At 41.3% G+C, this 19319-nt stretch overlaps 1 protein-coding gene across 16 annotated transcripts in view; it reads left to right on the forward strand.

Moving 5' to 3' along the window:
• Window positions 1-19319, forward strand: part of Mark3 (MAP/microtubule affinity regulating kinase 3) — an 81723-nt gene that overhangs the window by 7228 nt on the left and 55176 nt on the right. For all 16 annotated transcript variants that reach the window (XR_003949991.1, NM_021516.4, NM_022801.4 and 13 more), the window contains exon 2: window positions 10845-11036. Coding sequence is in view for 10 of the 16 variants with exons in the window: in NM_021516.4 (NP_067491.2) it covers window positions 10845-11036 (192 nt within the window). In the remaining 6 variants the exon portion in view is untranslated. The remainder of the gene's footprint in view (window positions 1-10844; window positions 11037-19319) is intronic.

Here is a 19319-nt window from a genome sequence, read left to right on the forward strand (position 1 = left end):
GGCTATATAATAAGATCCTGTCTCTGGGTTTCTATGTTCTGTCTGTCTGTCTTTGTCTTTATCTTTAAGAGCACTTGTTGCTCTTCCAGAGGACCTAGGTTTCATTTTTAGAGTCCACATGGTGGCTCACAACTATCCATAACTCTAGTTCTAGGGTATCTGATGTTCTTTTCTGATTTCCTTAGGCACTGGGCATGCAAGTGCTGCACATACATACATACGTGCAGGCAAAACACTCAAATATATATACACATACATACATATAGAAATAAAATAGATCTTTTTTTTAAAAAAGTTTCTAAATTTTATCATTCTGGAATATAACAAAGTTTTAGCTCTAGAGTTTGTCTAGCCTAGAGTTTGTAAGAGCCAGGGAGTGTAGACCCTCCTGATATCACATCTATTTTGAAATTTCAAATTAAATTTGAATGGAGAAGAATAAATCTACCTAGAATGTTTTCATGTACATTTGACAGACATTAAACCATACACTTGAAGGAGAGAGTTGCAGAGGCCTTGGGTTTAGTTCCCAGCACCTACATACTGGCTGTAGCTGTAACTCCAGTGGGGGGGATCTGAATCCCTCTTCTGGCCTCCAAGGGCATCACACACACATAAAGTACACAGATATACATGCAGGCAGAACATCCATACACATAAAATAAATTAAAAAAAAACAAAACAAAACACTTGAAGCATATGAGGGACTGAGACAAGTGTTTGTCCAGCATTTATGAACAACCTAGGGTACATAGTTTGAGGCCAGCCTGGGTTCCAGTGTGAGACATTCTCTTCTGTTTCTGTGTGTGTTTTCTTTCCTTAGAGTTGATATGTAGACAAAAATGTGCTTTTATCTGTTCTACTGACCCATATGTGCCCTCCTTTAGGAGTAGGGAGAGCAGACATTTTGCTCAGGAGGACTTTTCCTGATGTAAAGGGAAAAATGGATTTTTTTTTAAGTGTGATGGTTTGATCATTGAACATTACCTGCAGGCCTATTTTAAAACCTTTCTCAATTGTGGAAGTATTATAAAGTCTTTATATTATTGGGGGCATTCCTTTTCCTGTATCTCTTCCTGGCTCATGAGGTGAACAGTTTTTACCCTGCCAGCTATATCATGGCCTTCTGGAATAGCCATACCTGTAAGCTAAATAAACATTTTCTCTTGAGTTAATTATCTTAGGTATTTTATTATAGTAACAGAAGCTGACTAAATAAGAATCCAGCTATTTAGTCTAGGATTCTTTTATTTGTTTTGTTTTTAGGGACAGGGTTTTTCTGTGTAGCTCTGGTTGTCCTGGTACTAGCTTTGTAGACTACTAGACTAGCCTCAAACTCAAGAAATTGGCCTACTTCTGCCTCTCAAGTACTGAGATTAAAGGCATGTACCACCACACCCAGACAACCTAGGAATCTTTTGTTTGTTTTGTTTGTTTTATTTTTTTGTTTTTTTTTTGAACAGCATTTCTCTGAGAAGCCTTGGCTATCCTGGCGTGCTCCCTTTGCAGCCCTGCCAGGCTGGCCTTGAACTCACACTAAGAGAGATTGGCCTTACCCTGCCTTACCCTGCCTCCCAAAGGCATGTTGAGAGAGAGGCTCTCAGCCTAGGATTCTGCCTTAGTAGAACCACTTACTTACTCAGCTGTGGATAATCTTGATGCTCAAATTAGGAGGTGTTTTGTCTGTATTTCTTGTTAATAGTTTGGTAGTTGCTTCTGAGTAGAGCCTAAATACCATGGGGTTTGTGTTAGATTTTACATGAAAATTTGTATTTCTAGCATTTAATACTAAATTTGTGTAAGTTAGCCCAAAGATTTTGCTCTATGCAGTCAGTACTTTATGACTGAAGTGTCTACAGGAGTACGTTCTAGAATGAGAATCCTGTGAAGGAGCAGACCGAGAACTACTCCTCATTGTGCCTCCTGCTGTCAGGCGTAGCCAGAAGAGTCATGTAACCCGGGCAAGCATCCTTTGTTGTGGGAGGCCTTTGAGGCTGCTTGGTGTTCTTTTCACAGTTTTGTTCCCAACTCTTCCTTTCCTTTATCCAGCCCCTACCTAGCCTAGGCCTGTTGTGTTATTCTAGCTCTACTGCGAGAGTAGACTTAGTTTATTCTTCTCTTAAATCATCAGAAGAAAGAAGATATTCAATGATAAAGTATCTTTTACACATTATGGTAATGTATTCTAGTTTTCTTTCCCCTTCTTATTAATTTGGTTTTCTTGACACAGGGTTTCTTTGTGTAGTCCTTGCTGTCCTGTGACTCTGTAGACCAGACTGGCCTCAAACTTATAGAGATCTGCCTGCCTCTGCCCGAATGTGGGGGTCAAAGGCATGTGCCACTACCCCCAGCTTTTAGGTCATATTTTAAAGGCACTTAATAGGAATGGTTCTTTTTACTTATAATCTCCCTTTTATTTTATTATGTGGCCTTAGGTAAATTATTTAACTTTGTATGACTTTGGATAAATTACTTCTTGTGCCTCTGTAACTTCATCTATAAAGCTGAATTGATGATAGTGGACATAACTATCCTCTATGATCTGTGCTCCTCTTTTGTTAGTGTGTATCCCCTGTCTCTCCTGCTCCCTGTGCTGGTAGCCCCAGGCATTTCCATGCCGTTTTTTTGGGACACTTGCTGGAGCTAGTCTGTCTAGAACCAGAAACCCATATACCAGTGGTTCTCACCTTTCCTAGAGCTGTGACCTTTTAATACAGTTCCTCATGTTGTGTAACCCCTAACCATAAAATTATTTTCAGTGCTACTTCATAACTAATTTTGTTTCTGCTATGAATCATAATCATCTGTTTTCAGATGGTCTTAGGTGGCCCCTTTGAAGGGGTCAGGGCCTACAAGTTGAGAACTGCTGCCGTGTAGTAATGCTGATACTTTCAATCTTGGTCAAAAGTTTACTGTATTCATCATTCTTTCTCAGTTTCCTTGTTATACTAAAACTCCTTGACTGCAGGATTGCTTTGCTTACTAATTCTAAATTCTAAATATCTAGGAAGAAATCATTTATCAAGTATATATGGCCAATAAATAAATATTTCTTGAATTACTGAGGTATAATGAGATGAATAAATAGGGTAAGTCTGACAAAATACATAAAAGTCAGGCATCACTGATAGTTTAAGGTTCACCCCACCTCTGCCACTGTACCTTCTGGATTTCACTCCAGTGAGATCACCTTCTTTCTTTCTCCTTTCTTACTTAAAACCTCATACAACTTCTTGTGTGTGGTGCTGGTGATTAACCCTCGCCTAGTTATGGGAAGCAAGTATTCTACTACTGGGCCAGACCCCCACATTTCCTTCAGAGCAATTTCTAGTGTGTTTGTTTCAGTTTTAGTTTTAGTTTTTTCTTCTTTTAAAACAGGGTCTTATTTGTGACCCTGTCTTAGAATGCACTTCATAAACCAGGCTGGCTTTGAACTCACAGAGATCCATCTGTTTCTGCCTCCTAAATGCAAGGATCAAAGATGTGCACCACTATGCTCAGACTGATTTCTTTTTGGGGTGGGGTGGGGCGGGGCTAGGTAATGATGATTTTGAGACAGGGATTCTCTGTGTAGCCCTGGCTGCCCTGGAACTCACTCTGTAGCCTCGAACTCAGAGATCTGCCTACGAGTGCTAGGAGTAAAGACATACGCCAGCACTGCCAGGCCAGACTGATAGCCTCCAGTGTGGCGTGATGGAGAGAGGAAGATGGATGTCAGAGGCTGCGTAGATATGGTATGGAGCCAAAGGGGAGGGAGTCTCAGGGCAGCCACAGTGTGCTGTGAGAGGCTTAAGAAGGTCTTCAATCTGTATAATCCTTATTTATAAAAAAGAGTGTGACATCATCTACCCCTCATTGTTGTAATGAAAGAAAAATGCCTATGAAGCACTTTTCACAGTCCACTCTAGACTGCAGGGCTTCTCTAAATGGTGATCCCACCCGGAGATGACGTTGATAGTTTTTCTGGATAAAGCATTTCAGTGTAAAAACTGAGCAATCCAAAATCATTGACTTTGTTATTGTCACCATTATTACTTATTTTTATTTTATTATTATTATTATTTATTTATTTATTTTATATATTTTTTTTGGTTTTTTGAGACAGGGTTTCTCTGTATAGCCCTGGCTGTCCTGGAACTCACTTTGTAGACCAGGCTGGCCTCAAACTCAGAAATCCGCCTGCCTCTGCCTCCCAAGTGCTGGGATTAAAGGTGTGTGTGACCACCACCCGGCTCCATTATTACTTATTAATTAATTTATTTTTGCCATGCTAAGAATTGAACCCAGGACTTTACATGTGCTAAGCAAGCACATTTTCTCTTTGGTGTATCTAACTGTTCAAGTATACAAACAGTATCCAACCAGACAAGTCAGCTTGGCCATTGGTTTATTTAGCAGTTTGACACCTGATGTATGCAAAGTTTTGAGTATTGGTAATATAGACTCTGGAGGGGCTGGCTGGAGAGATGGCCCAGCGGTTAAGAGCATTGACTGCTCTTCCAGCAACCACATGGTGGCTCACAACCATCTGAAATGAGATCTGATCCCCTCTTCTGGGGTGTCTAAAGACAGCTACAGTGTACTTATATATAATAAATAAATCTTTAAAAAGTAAATATAGGGGGCTGGTAAGATGGCTCAGCAGTTAAGAGCGCCAACTGTTCTTCCAAAGGTCCTGAGTTCAAATCCCAGCAATCACACGGTGGCTCACAACCACCCATAATCTGATGCCGTCTTCTGAAGTGTCTGAAGACAGCTATAGTGTACTTACAAATAATAAATGAATAAATAAATATTAAAATAAATAAATATAGACTCTTGAGGTGACCCTACTTTCTTGGAGCTGGTCAGGTAGGGTTCACAAGTGAAGCCTTGGGAGAGAAGTGCCGGTGTGGCAGAGAGGGCAGCCTAGTGCAGAGGAAAGATGAGCCATTGCTATTGCAGGGGCGGTGCCGGTGCCTTCCTTTAATTCCAGCACTGGCGAGGCAGGGGCAGAGGCAGGTGGATCTCTCAGTTAGAGGCCAGTCTACATAGGGATTACAGACTAGCCAAGTTTTCATAGTAGATAGAGACCCTATCTCAATAAACCTGGGTGGGAGGAGTAAAAATTGCTATCAGTCTTGATGTGTCCGGGATTTAAAGCTGTTTTTTTCAGTATTAGTGGCATATGAAACATGCCTTAGGAGGCAAACTGCAAATTAATGGAGCTACAGCCTCGCTCTCTGGCTTTGGCATGTGAGGAGCTGAAGAGGCTGTATTAGAGGGGCTGAGATACGCGCTGTCTCCAGGATGAGAACAATATGGTTGAAATGGAGGAGTGATGAGTTTGAGAGACTGAAGATGAAGCCCAGATTAACTTAAAAGTGAGGGGAGATGAAGAGGAACATTCCATAAATTTCTCTGTACAAGATAGAGATGATGGGCTACAGCAGAGAAAAAGTAGGATTTTAGGGAGTCTCGTTTCCCTATAGCAGATCACTTTAAGCTTGGAATGACTGATATTTTGAACAGTTTTCTTGTTGTTGTTAATGTTGGCTTTTGTCTAATTTGTTTTGTTCGCTTGTGACTCACTGTGGTTCCCAAGCTGGCCTCTTCCCTCCTCCCTCCTCAACCTTGCCAGTGCTAGGATTACAGACGTGTGCTACTACTTTCTATTATACGTACTTACCTCTTAGGGAGCTTGTTGCATGTGCTGCAGTGTGTGAGTGGGGGTCAGAGTCCACCCTGCTGAAGTGCCTTCTTCCCGCCTTTCACCGTGCAGTCTTCACCATGCAGTCTTCACCATGCAGTCTTGGTGAGGCTTCTCGCGTTTGTCAGGCTTGCCTGGACTGGCTGAGCCGTCCGGCCCAGTCCTACGTGTTGTAGGAACAGCCTAGTATCAGTAGCAGCTCCTCCGTTTAACCTCTGAAAACGTCTCCAGCATTGCCAAATGTTCCCTGTGGAAGTAAAATTGCCTTCCCCTTAGTTGCACTCCAGTCTTTTCTAGTTCCCTTTACTGAAAATCATTTGCCTAAAAGTTGTATACAAAGCCAGTTTAATTTAAATATAACTGATTTTCTAAGAACTAATTATTTAATAAGTTTATAATAGTTGGTTTTGAATGGGACTAAAAAATTTCACAGGCTGAGCCCAGGCCTTTAATTCTAAGTACTCAGGAGGCAGAGGCAGGAGAATCTGAGTTTCGGGTCGGCCGGGTCCACAGAGCTGTTCCAGGATATCCAGAGCCACACAAGGAAACCCTGTCTGAGAAGACAAAAACAACCAACCAACTACAAACTCAAGATGTACGCTTGTCTAGTTGCATCATCCGTCCATCTCTCTATTTTTTGAGACAGGCTTACTATTTAGCTCTGGAACTTACTGTGTAAACCAGTCTGGCCTCAGAGTAACAGAGCTCTGGGTGCTTCTGCCTCTGAGTGCTGGGATTAAAGGCGTGTGCCACCATGCCCGCCTGTGTGGGATTAAAGGCGTGTGCCACCATGCCCGCCTATGTGGGATTAAAGGCGTGTGCCACCATGCCCGCCTATGTGCAGCTGATTTTTGTTTGTAGGAGGAGCTGAACACCTGAAAGGGTTGTCAGAAGACTAAGGGGACTCTGATTAACATCTCTTAACATCTTTGTCCTGCCCATCCACTCTCCCTCCTAACTTCTCCACATTCGTTTCTCTTTACTCCTCCCTCCATCCCCCAAACCCTTTTTATAATGAAGGCTGTGATAGAATTCAGGGCCTTGTACACACTAGGCAGGCACTCTACCATTGAGTTACATTTTTGGCCCTTTCTCTTTCATTTCTGACCTTACCATCTCCTCCCCCCCCCCCCCCCAGACAGGGTTTCTCTGTATAGCCCTGGCTATCCTGGAACTCACTCTGTAGACCAGGCTGGCCTCAGACTCAGAAATCTGCCTGCCGCTGCCTCCCAAGTGCTGGGATTACAGTCATGTGCCACTACTGCCCGGCCTCTTTTTTTTAATTTAATGACAAGGTTTGCTGTGTATTGATTGACTGGCCTATACAACCTGAGATGTAGACCAGGTTGACCTTGATTTGTGTCAGCCCTCTTTCTAGTTCTGGGGCCATACCTAGCTTAGATCTTTTTTTAAAAATTAAATTATGTAAAAAAATTATTTTATTTAAGAAAACTTTTGTGCTGGGTATTGTGGTGCATGCCAATAATTCTAGCAGTGAGGTAGCTGAGGTATAGAAGGATTATAAATAGAGACCAGTTGAGGCCATAGAGTGAATGCTGCCTCAAGATAGATAGAAATACAAACATGGTTTGCTTTATGCCGAGACAGACAGGCTGGCGTGATTCGGAGGTTGTGGCAGCCCTAAGCTACTATTGATTCTTTGAATTGTTTGTTTTGATAAACAATTCAAAAGAGAGATCAATGTCAGGACTCCTGGTGACTGTGAACACAAGGGCAAAACGGAAAAGACACAAAAGGCCAAGCAAACACCAGCAGTAAACTCTGAATAACTAAGTGTACTGCTACTGGTAGTTGATAACTGCTGACAATTCCAAAAACTATTTGTAAGTGTATGTGTGGAGGGGAGCACACTTGTATCTCATTACTTAAGCAGATATGTGTGGGAGTTTCTAGAGGTCAGATCTTAGTTAAATTTTCTTGGGTCTAGTCAGATGCTGTCAACCTTCTTTTGTTTTTGTTTTAATGTATTTAACATTTCTATATGTGGGAATGTGTGTGGCATGGCAAACGAGATCAGAGAACAATTTGTGGGGGATCAGTTTGCTCCATCTACCTTCCCAGGCCCTGGAATTACACTCATGCCATCAGGCCTAACAGCAGGCACCTTTACCCACTGACCATCTCACCGGTCAGTCCTTCCTTTGTGAGGCCCAGAAATCCTTGTATTTCTGCTCCCTTAGCACTGGGATTACAACTAGAATCACAGTGCTTGGCTGTTCTGTGTAGGTTCTTGGTTTCAATTCAGGTTCTCATGATTGCACAGCAATGCACTATATATACTTTTGTTCTCTCTTCATCCTGAGTGCTGGGACTAAAGGCGTGCACCACCGTGCCTGACTTGGAAATATATTAGATTGAATTAGGGAAAAGACTCAAAACAACAACAGCAAAAAACCTACCTGATGATCATCCTTAATGCTAAGTCGAAAATTCTCTGGTATCTGAAACCTTTTGAGTATATAATTTTGGGTTAAAGATGCACAAATTAGATTCTCCTTATTTATTAAAAGAATTATTCTGGGACTGAATATTCAAAAGCACCCAAGTTAAGAGCACACAAGTTTAGTTTCTCTCACTGACATGGTGGGTGGTTCACAAACATTCATAACTCAACTTACAGGAGGATCCTTACAGAGGGAAGGGAGCATCTCTTCCGTCTTCCATGGGCATGAGACACACAGACGCTGTACATACATGTGGGGAAAACATAGAAAATAACTAAATCCAAAAAAGAATTAAAATGAAGACAGAAACTACAAGATGATCCTTGTGTGGTGGTACACGCCTGTATTCCCAATCCTAAAGGGTTTGAGACAAAGATCTGAGAGTCTGTGGCCAACCCGGATGCAGTAATGAATACAGAGAGGCAGGAATAAATGAAATAGCAGATTCTAGTGTTTTTCCATTAACTGTAATATTTGCTGGAATAGCTGCTGGGAGATGGAAGCAGGAGGTTCAGGAATTCAGTTACATAGTAAGTTTGAAGCCAACTTGCTACCTGAGACCTTGCATCCATAAAAGGGGTGAGGGGTTGGGGTGAGAAACAAGGTTATTTAATACACTACAAATAGAAGAGTAGGCAGCATGGTAGCAATGGGATTACTAGCCAGTTATGGTCTGTGATTCTTATCACATTAAGGAAGGTCCATTCTTTTGTTTTTGAGACAGGGTAGGTTGTCCTGGAATTGTGTAGATCAGGCTGCCTGGAACTCACAGAGATCTGCCTGCATCTGCCTCCCAAGTGTTGGCATTAAAAGCATGTATCACAGGAAGGTCTATTCTAATCCTAGTTTGCTAATAGTCTTTCTTTTACATCATAAATTGGTCAGTTTTATGGAGTCCTTTTCTGTAGTGGACGAAATAATATCCTAACCACCCCACCCCAGACAGGGTTTCTCTGTGTAGCCCTGGCTCTCCTAGAACTCACTCTGTAGACCATTGTGGCCTTGAACTCAGAGATCCACCAGCCTCTGCCTCCCAAAAGTTGAGATTAAAGTTGTGTGCTACTATACCAGGCTCCCTAGATGTTTTAAAAAGTAAAAATTGACTTTGTATCTCTAAAGTACAAAATTTGGAAGAAGAGCCACTTACTGTCACAGTTTGGCTTTGTAGGTTATTTTTAACATTTGGAAAACCTTTGCCATGATTTAAGGATATAGCTTACTGTTTTCAAGACTAGACAAGATGTATGGTGTGTGTATTGTGTTATAAGGAAGAGTCTAGGGGGTCTGATGATCTCGTCTTGCCTCAAGACTCCCTTGGATCTCCTCAGACACTGCATGCATGTGGTACACAGACATATATTCAGGCAAAATAATCATATACATAATATTCTAAAAGAATCTGTAGCTTGTAAACCTTATTTGGGAGATACTGAAGTAGGACTCTCAACTTCAGGTTGGGACCATATTTGATAAATTAAAATAAAACCTAAAAAAAAATACACATGTATTTCTAAAGAAAGTAACTTATAACATTTAGCTCTTTCAATTGCTTTAGATTTCTTAATATGCTTAAAAGTTTTGCCTGCATGCATATTTATACACCATGTGTGTGATTAATTTCTGTAGAAGCCAGAAGAGGGCATCAGACCCCCTGGAACTGGAGTTATAGTTTTGACCCAATATGTGAGTGCTGGGACTCAAACCCAAGTCCTCTGCAAGAGGGCACTAACCATTGAGCCACTCCTCCAGCCCTACACGTAGCTCTTCTAACAATAATAAAACAAAACAAAAAACAAAAACAAACAAATGAAAGAAAACCCCACCAACAATCAACAAAAAACCCCAAAGCCCTAAACTAAAATGAAACTAGTTTGTAAAATGAAAAAAATTGATTGTAACAAGAAATGGATTTCTCACTAATTGACTATTGGCCCCATTGTCATTACTGAATGGTGACATTAACATTTTGTTCCCTCACAGGCTGTGGTGAGTATCAGACATACAGATGCTGTTGCAGAGAATGAAGTTCTGTTTTGTATGATAGTCACCTATTCAAAATGCAGATGTTTATCTGCTGACAGTGGGGTTACATTTTAGTGATTCTTCTTGCAAATGTCTAATTATTACCCTTAACCTACCAAACTTTACAGCTTGGTTAAGCTGGCCTATTTTAACTTAAATTAGCCTACAATTTTGCAAAAATCACCTAAAACAAACATTTCATAAGAAAGTGTTGTATATCTTGGGTAATTGAATACCTGTATCCTTTCCCCCCCTCAAAAAAAAAAAGGCTGGCTGCACTGTGCACTGCAATCTTGACCATCATGGCTTATTGGTGTTTTTAGACTGTTAATTACACTGTTTATCAATGGCTCAGGAAAAAGTTGTAATGCACAATTTGAAGTACAATTTTTCTACTAAATGTCCTCCATGAATGTTTTTGTACCATGATAAGTTGGAAAAATCATAAATTGGAACTGTCTCAGCTCTTAGAACACCGGATTGAGCTATAAAACTTGATGTTTCTTGTATCAGTCTCTTGTTTTCCTCTTAAATTTATATCACGTGCTTTGGTCCTTTAGGATTCAATGAAAGCCTTGATGTTTTGTTTCTAACCTCTAGATGCTCCTAAAATTTGGCAGTACTGCATGTCCTCTCACTTCCTTGTTTTTGTGTACATTACGTTTCAGCACATTTCACATGGAGACGGGAGGCAAGAAGTCACCTCCCGCACCGGGCGCTCTGGAGCTCGGTGTAGAAACTCAATAGCTTCCTGTGCAGATGAACAGCCTCACATCGGAAACTACAGACTGTTGAAAACAATCGGCAAGGGGAACTTTGCAAAAGTGAAATTGGCGAGACACATCCTCACAGGCCGAGAGGTAAATCCCTGTCTTGCTTTTGCTGTGGTAGCTGTCCTGCTATCTCTTAAGGACCAGGACATCGTTAACAACTGCTAATCTCTTAAGGACCAGGACATCGTTAGCAACTGGCAAGTACACCAAGGGAATGAGCCAACTTGAAAAATTAGTAATGCTGTGTCTTTTTTCAATGGAAAAAAAATCAATAAAACTGTCTTGAACTGCATGTATGCACTTCTGTATATAAGCCCATACGCTCATGTTACTTGCAGATCAATGGTTGTCTGTGTACACAGGTTTATCCCACAGGTTTCCTTCCTTCTCTGGGATTTCTAGTAGCCCATGTTTGCCAGGTTGTGCCAGAGGCTCGTGCTTCCCCAGCTTTTGTGACCTTGGCTGCTTCCTCTTGCATTCCTTATCCGTGTTCATATAGTGACACCTCAGAATTATCTTCCTCTTTGCATCTTGTATGGTGCCGAGCTTCTCTTCTCCTTTGACAAGAGTGCTTGTATCTAAGTCTTGGTACCTGTTCTCTGCCTGGAGTACTTTCTCCGTCTCTGTAGGGTTTACTTCTGAGAATTAATTGGCATATCCCTTTTCTCAAGCATTAGACTCCTTAACTATCCTGATCTCTTCCTTATACAAGAGGGTTTATCTTATGTTGGTTGACTTGTCTCTCCCTCTGATATTCTATGGTAAATGTAGGGAAACGGTTGGGACTTGTTAGCGGTCACATGACTATAATTGTGTGATTGAAAGATGAAAGATGCTTTTTAAAGAGATGTTCTGGTTGGGTGTGGTGCTGCGTACTTTGGTCCCAACACTTGAAAGGCAGAGGCAATAGGATCTCTTGAGTTTGAGACAGGCCTGATCTGTAGAGTAAGTTCCAGGACAGTTGGGGCCATACATAGAAACCCTTTCTCAAAAACAAAACAAAACAAAACAAATTAGTAAACCTTCTAAATGCAACCAGTTCAAGAATCCAGTGGCTGTCTATGCTTCTTAGAGGCAGTTATTCATTTGACCATAACTTAAAATGCATCCAAATGGCAAACAAAACCCACGAGAGTGTTTGCATTCACACAGAAAGTGGCCATGCTGATCAGGGCACATGGCAGGCTCCTAGCACCCCACTGGCTTAGAGAATATAGAGCCAGTTCTTTTTTCCTTTGTTTTGGCTCTGTCTGGCTTGGAACTTGTTATGTAGGCCAAGCTGGCCTCAACTCAGACATCTACCCACCCCTGCCTCCCAAGTGCTGAGATTAGAGTTGTGCCCCACCACACCCAGCATGAGCCCTTTTTGATAGACCTCTTCCACGTGCCCTTTAGCTCTTCTAGATTTTGTTTTTGCTGGAACTTGAAAAAGGTTGGGAAGCCCTGTTTACCCTAACTAGCTCTTAAGACAATAAAAGAAGATAGACCTCTTGATAGATCCCAGTTTTAGTGCCTATATTCCTGTGGAGATATGGAGTCTCCTGTTTAGGAGCTGAAAGCACCTGAAGAGGGGACTCATCCCTGGTGTCCTGGAGCGGCGTTTCCTAGAGATAAGAAGTTCTTTTTTCTTGAAATAGGGTTTCTCTGTATAGCCAGTGTGTCCTAGAACTCACTCTATAGACCAGGCTGACCTCCAACTCAAAGATCAGCTTGCTTCTGCCTCTGCCTCCCTCCCGAGTGCTGGAACTAAAGACGTGTGCCACCCAGGCCCATCAAGATGATAAGTTTTTGATATAACAAATTAGTACCTATCAGTTCCAGATGTTTGCTCCAGTTTCCTGAGGTTAACAAGACAGACAGACCAACCATGTTTGCTGGAGTCTGGTCACTGTGCTTACTTTTAGTGTAGTCTTTCTCCAGAAAGTGACCATAGTGACTTAATAAGGTTTTTCTCAGTTTTCAAAAACTTTAGTCAAAATTATTTTTTGCTTTTTTCTTTCTGTTGTATGTATGACCAGAATTATATATGTAAACATTATACAAGTTGTTATGTAGAAAGCAAAAATTTTGTTTTTTAAAAAATTTCTCTATTCCAAGAGAATTTCTCCAGTTCTTATATAGACATTAACTTTTTGCTTAACAAAGAAAGAGACTTATGGGCATGATAGTGATTTCTATTATTTGGCTATTTTTAATAGCAGTACTGTTTCTCTTATCAGGGTGTGTGTGAGGATGGCCATGCACAACACTTTCCACGTGTAGAGATTAGAACCATGCTCTCCTACCATTGTGGATTTTAGGTTTCAAATTCAGGTTGCGATTATATGGCAAGCACTTTTGTATGTTGAGCCTCTCTCCAATCAAGTAGTAATATCTTTGGTTAGTAATGAGCCTTGATCACTGTCTTTGTCTTCCTGGAAATCACATATTAGTTAAAGGCAGCATAGTCTTCAGTATACAGTGGGTCAGAGTGACTACTGGGGATATTTCTAAATGTTTTTGTTATTAAGACAAATAGATCCATAGTAAATAGTCTTTACCCGATGATGTGTGCTCTTACTCAGAATGTAGGATAAGCGTGGTTATGGTGGTGCACACCTGTAATCCCAGTATTTGGGAGGCAGAGGCAGGTGGATCTCTGAGTTCAAGGCCAACCTGATCTACAGAGTGAGTTTCAGGAATCAGAATATAAGGTCATAGGAAAAAAGCTCTGGGTCAGAGTGGGCAAATATTTGACATTGTAATAGACACTATTAAGCCAATTTTGAAGAATCAAAATATTATCCTTTAAAAATGAATGTCTGTTTTTCCACTTCTTGCCTAAGCTCTATAAGAAACTTTTGTCTGATTGTCCATTTTTGCTGATCTAATAGAATATCAGATAGCATACTTTATTGTAAAAAAATAAATCATTTCTGACAATTTGGGAGGCTGGAGAGAAAAGTCAGTGGTTAAGAGCATGGACTGTTCTCCAGGTGACCCACGCTTGATTCCCAGCAGTCACGTGAGGTCACGGGAACTCCAGGCCAGAGCCTCCATGAGCACCGTGACTCATGTGCACATACTTGACACACAAAACTTAATAAAAAGTAAATCTTAAAACTGACAACTGTGGTTGCCCACACCTTTAGTCTCAGCACTCCAGAGTGAGTTCCAGGACAGCCAGGGATAGAGACTCTTGGGGGGTGAGGGGAGGGGTGTGTGTGTGTGTGTGTGTGTCAGTCTGTCTGTCTGTCTGTCTATACTTGTGTGGTCACAAGGGGGCAACATTTAATTGTACGGACTGACTGTCTTTTTGCAGTCTGGTCATCTCTGGCTATCTGTTTAAGTTGGAGCTCTAAGAAGTGGATTGTGTTCATGTGTACAGGATATGACCACCAAGCTTGCCATTGGCAGGTTATGGTACTTTCATGGAGACCCCCGACACCTGTCTGTATCTCTTCTCTGGGTATATTACATTCGTCTAGATAGGGAGCTGCCCTTCTGCCTGGAGCAGAGTTGGAGGACAGCATCTTGTTCCAGTCAACACTAATTACTCATTCATTTTTTTTGTCTTTTTAACATGTGCCTTCACATCTATGTCCTGTTATTGCTAGACCTTCCTACTTAACTGGAGTGTCTGCACTCCTTTCTCCTCATGTCCTGTCCCTTCACTAGAGGAGACTGTAGCCCCACTTACTCTTAGCCTCCAATTCTTATCTATTTATTTCATTAGCAGTTCTGGAGATTGAACCCACAGTATTGTGTATACTAAGCACTTTACCTCCAGCCTCTGATTCTAAATACTTAAAGCACTTACTGTTGGTTGTAACAGTGGTCCTGTGGCATACTAAACTTCTTGAGGCTTCAGATCATTATATGTTTTAGCTGGATTTTCCTCTCTTTTCTTTTTCTTTTGGTCTTTAAGATCGAGTTTCTCTTTGTATTCCCTAGCTGTCCTGGAACTCATTCTGTAGACTAGGCTGGTGGCCAGCTCACAGAGATCCGCCTGTCTCTGCCTCCTAATTATTGGGATTACAGGTGTATGACGCCACCACCACAGCCCGGCTGGATTTTTTTTCCCCTTATGAGGACTGTGCTAACAACTTTTTAGGAATAGCAGAAGAAGCCACAGCTAAGTCTTTTTAAAATGATTTTTGTATTTGTCTATAGGCTACATGTTTTTGAGGAATGTTTTTATATCTTATTGCCCTCCTTCTGGATTTTATTATTTGAGTTCTCAAATACCTTTATTTATATATGTGTTATTGCTATTGATAGTTACTATATTCTGAAGGTAACACTTAAGAAAATTAAACTAGATATGGTGGTGTACACTTTAATCCCAGCAAGGGGAATAGGGGTGGGCAGATCAAGCACTGTTAGTTTGAGGCCAGCTAGGACTAGACAGTGAGACCTTGTCTCAAAAAAGCAACCAACAAGAAAGTTAGAATATAACAATAATGCTATTGGATATTAATATATTGCATTTTTTATGAAAAACAACTTTGTAATACAAATTATGGGAGAATTTTATTTTATTTTTGTTTATGATTTCTATTTTTAACTTTTTATCTATTTTAATTATACATGTTTATATGTGCCTGCTTGTTTGTAGGTCAGAAGAGGGGATTGGATACCCTGGAACTGGAAATACTACAGGTGGTTTGTGAACTACCTGTTTTGGGTGCTGGGAATTGAACTTGTTCCCTTCACAAGAGCATCAAGTGCTCCTAACCAGAGTCATCTCTACAGCTCTTATTTTTATTTTTAATTTTGTGTGTCTGTGTGTCTCTGAGGGGTGTTTGTACACATGAGTGCATGTGCCCTTTGTGACCAGAAGAGGGCATTGGTTTTCCTGGAGCTGTTGTTTCAGGTGGCTGTAAGCTGTTCAGCTTGAGTTGGGGAACTGAACTTGGGTTCTTTGCGAGAGCAGTATTTGCTCCTAACAGTTGGGCCATTTCTTCAGCCCACATTTTTACTTTTTCCCCAGGGATCTCTATTTTAAGACCCCATAGAATTTTGCTAAATTTTAGTCTTTTCTGCATTGTTTGGTTGAAGGGTGTGAAGAGATATGTAGTTAAAAAGGAAGGGATGCTGGGCTGGTGGCAGTGCCCTTTAATCCCAGCACTGGGAAGGCAGAAGCAGGCAGAGGTCTGACTTTGAGGCAGCCTGGTCTACAGAGTGAGTTTCAGTATTGCTAGAGCTGCACTGAGAAACCAGGGTTGGGGGAGGGAGGTTTCAGGGTATCATGCATGTGTTCTTTGTGCTGTTATAGAACTCAGCATAGAGGGTTGTTTTGTTTTGTTTTGTTTTTTTTAAGGTGGAAGGAGTGATTAATTGGATTTTCATTAAAATAAAAACAGAAAGTTAATACTCAGAATAATTTACTTGAGTTGAATATACATTGTAGTAGATTTGGAAGTGAGCAACCAAAGACTGAAAGAAAGACCTTGTGTTAGAATGGTATGTATAATAAAAAGGTAAAGCTGGTAGCATTCTGAAAGTACAGGGACAAAGCCATGTTCATGCGTCTTTTTTATTTTTTTTTGTTTTCTTGAGACAGGGTTTCACTGTGTAGTCCTGGCATGAATGGGCTGTGGGCCATCAGTTCAACACTGACCAATATATGCATAGTACCAAATGTCTCCGAAGAGGCACTCAAATATTTAAGCCATGGCTTGGAAGGCTGAGGCAGGAGGATCATTAGTTAAAGCATCTTGGGCTGTAAGTGATGTTCATGTGACCTATCAGGTCAGAGAAGAGAGCTACATATGATCAGCACATAATTTTAACCACACAGACACATCATGGCTACAGAAAAGCTTTGCATTTAGTAACAGTACTCAGATAGTGTATGTAAAGTGTCCTAGTTTTTATGTATGTGAGTACACTATAGCTGTACAGATGGTTGTAAGCCTTCATGTGGTTGTTGGGAGTTGAATTTTCAGGTTCTCTGCTTGCTCCAGTCAACCCCGCTCGCTCAGTCCCTGCTCACTCCAGCCCAAAGATTTATGTATTATTATACATAAGTACACTGTAGCTGTCTTCTGACGCACCAGAAGAGGGCATCAGATCTCATTGCAGGTGGTTGTGAGCTACCATGTGGTTGCTGGGATTTGAACTCAGAACCTTCAGAAGAACAGTCAGTGCTCTTACCCACTGAGCCATCTCTCCAGCCCATAACGTGTCTAGTTTACACCATGGTTTAGATATCCTCCTTTCCTAGTCATGGAAGACTGCCACAACTGTTTTTGGTTTTTGTTACTTTATCTGAAGTAGTATGCTTATATTCTTGCTTCTCTTCTACTTTTAGGTATTACCTAAGGGCTTTTTAGAGTTACTGTTTACTTAAATTGTTGAGATATATGTATGCTGTGTGTGTGGTTTTGTGCTGATATATATGTATGCTGTGTGTGTGGTTTTGTGCTGATATATATGTATGCTGTGTGTGTGGTTTTGTGCTGATGAGTATAGGTGCCCAAAGGTGTCAAAGATATTGGATTCTGCCACACGCAGATTGGGAGTGGTTGTTCACTGCTGAACTTGGTTGCTGGGAGTTGACTGAACTCAGGCCCTCTGCAAAAGTACTACATACATTTGACTGCTGTTTTAATGGTGGTGGATGCTTTAACACCTTTCAGGCTCAAAATGTTAGGATCTTTTGATCAGGAGGTAGAAGATAGGAATGGAGAGATGGCTCGGGGGTTAAGAGCACTGACTGTTCTTCCAGAGGTCCTGTGTTCAGTTCCCAGCAACCACATGGGGGCTCACAACCATCTGTAATGGGATCTGATGCCCTCTTCTGGTGTGTCTGAGACAGCTACAGCGTACTCACATACATAAAATAAATAAGTCTTTAAAAAAAAAAAATAGGGAGAAGATAGACATTCCTTTTCCCCAGGAGTGTTTGCCTGACCTGTCTCCTGCATGAGCATTTTTATTTCTGTCTTCAAACTTTCACTTTCCTTTGGCATCAGCGTTACTAAATAAAAATTCCCAGAACCTGACACAGGATGTGACAGGCACAATCTTCCCTCACCTCGGGAACCTTTGTGGCTTATTTTATACCACTCTTCCCCAAACCCAGTACGGCTTGAATGAATCGTAGTCTCCTCTCTCGCCTTGGCCTGTCTGACACCACAGTGATCATAGCCTGTAGTCACCCTTTCTTCCTGATCTCAAGGTCTCACTGCTGCCTCAGCTCTCCAGGCTCCAGGTCTGAGCCAAGGCTTATCTGGTGTTTCAGTCACTCCAGTGTGGAGGAAGAGAGCTTCCTCCTCAGGCTTCCTTGCTGTAGATATAGGTTAAATGATTACCTTTCACTCACAGCAGCTTTCAGGATTTTCATAGCCTCAAAGTGGAGCTGTATACAACATATTTGACTTGTTTTGAAAAGCAGTCCCTGAATGGAGTGATGGCTCAGGAGTTAAGAGCAGTGGCGGTACAGGGCAGTAATCCCAGTAGGAGGCAGGGGCAGGCAGATCTCTGGGAGTTCAGGCCAGCCTGGTCTACAGAGTGAGTTCTAGGATAGCCAGGGCTACACAGAGAAACCCTGTCTCATCAAACCCCAAACCCCCAAAACATATGTAAGAACAGAAACAGGATAGACTCTTGAGAATAGGAAGGTGTCATTTACAACCAGAAGAAACAAGCAATTGTGAAGAGCAAGATTAAGCTTAGAAACCAGGTTTCAGAACAAAGTGGAAACGTGCCCCAGACTGCTGAATTTTCCCTGAGAATGCAGATGATGACTAAAAAAGAAATAAATTCCAAATATACCATGTAAAAATGCTTATGAAAATAAAATTTAGGACTGGATAAATGACTCAGTAGTTAAATGTACTGCACTGTTTGTTTTTCCAAAGGACCCAGGTTCAATTCCTGGCACTCACATGGTAGCTCACAACTGTCTCTAACTCCAGTTCCATGGGAATCCGACCCCTCACATAGACACACACCAGGCAAATATCACCAGGGCACATAAAACTAAATATAAGTCATAAAAGAAAGAACAGATTTGAAGAAAATTCTACCTTAAAATACATTTAAAATGCTGGAGACCTTGTTTTTTCATTGTCCTATCTCTTTTTTTTTTTTTTTTTTTTTTTTTGAGACAGGGTTTCTTTGTATAGCCCTGGCTGTCCAGGAACTCACTCTGTAGACCAGGCTGGCCTCAGAAATCCACCTGCCTCTGCCTCCCGAGTGCTGGGATTAAAGGCGTGCACCACCACACCCTGCCCTATCTCCATTTTTAATGTATTTTTGGTTGCTTGTTATGAGTGTTGAAGGCCTTAGAGCAGCTCAGCAAGCTTAAGCACCTTGCTATTTTTGTGACAAAACATTTCCTGGGAGACATTACACAAAAATCTCAGCCCAAACAAATCTTGC

This window comes from Mus musculus, chromosome 12, assembly GCF_000001635.26.
Source record: "Mus musculus strain C57BL/6J chromosome 12, GRCm38.p6 C57BL/6J".
Lineage (NCBI taxonomy): Eukaryota > Metazoa > Chordata > Mammalia > Rodentia > Muridae > Mus > Mus musculus.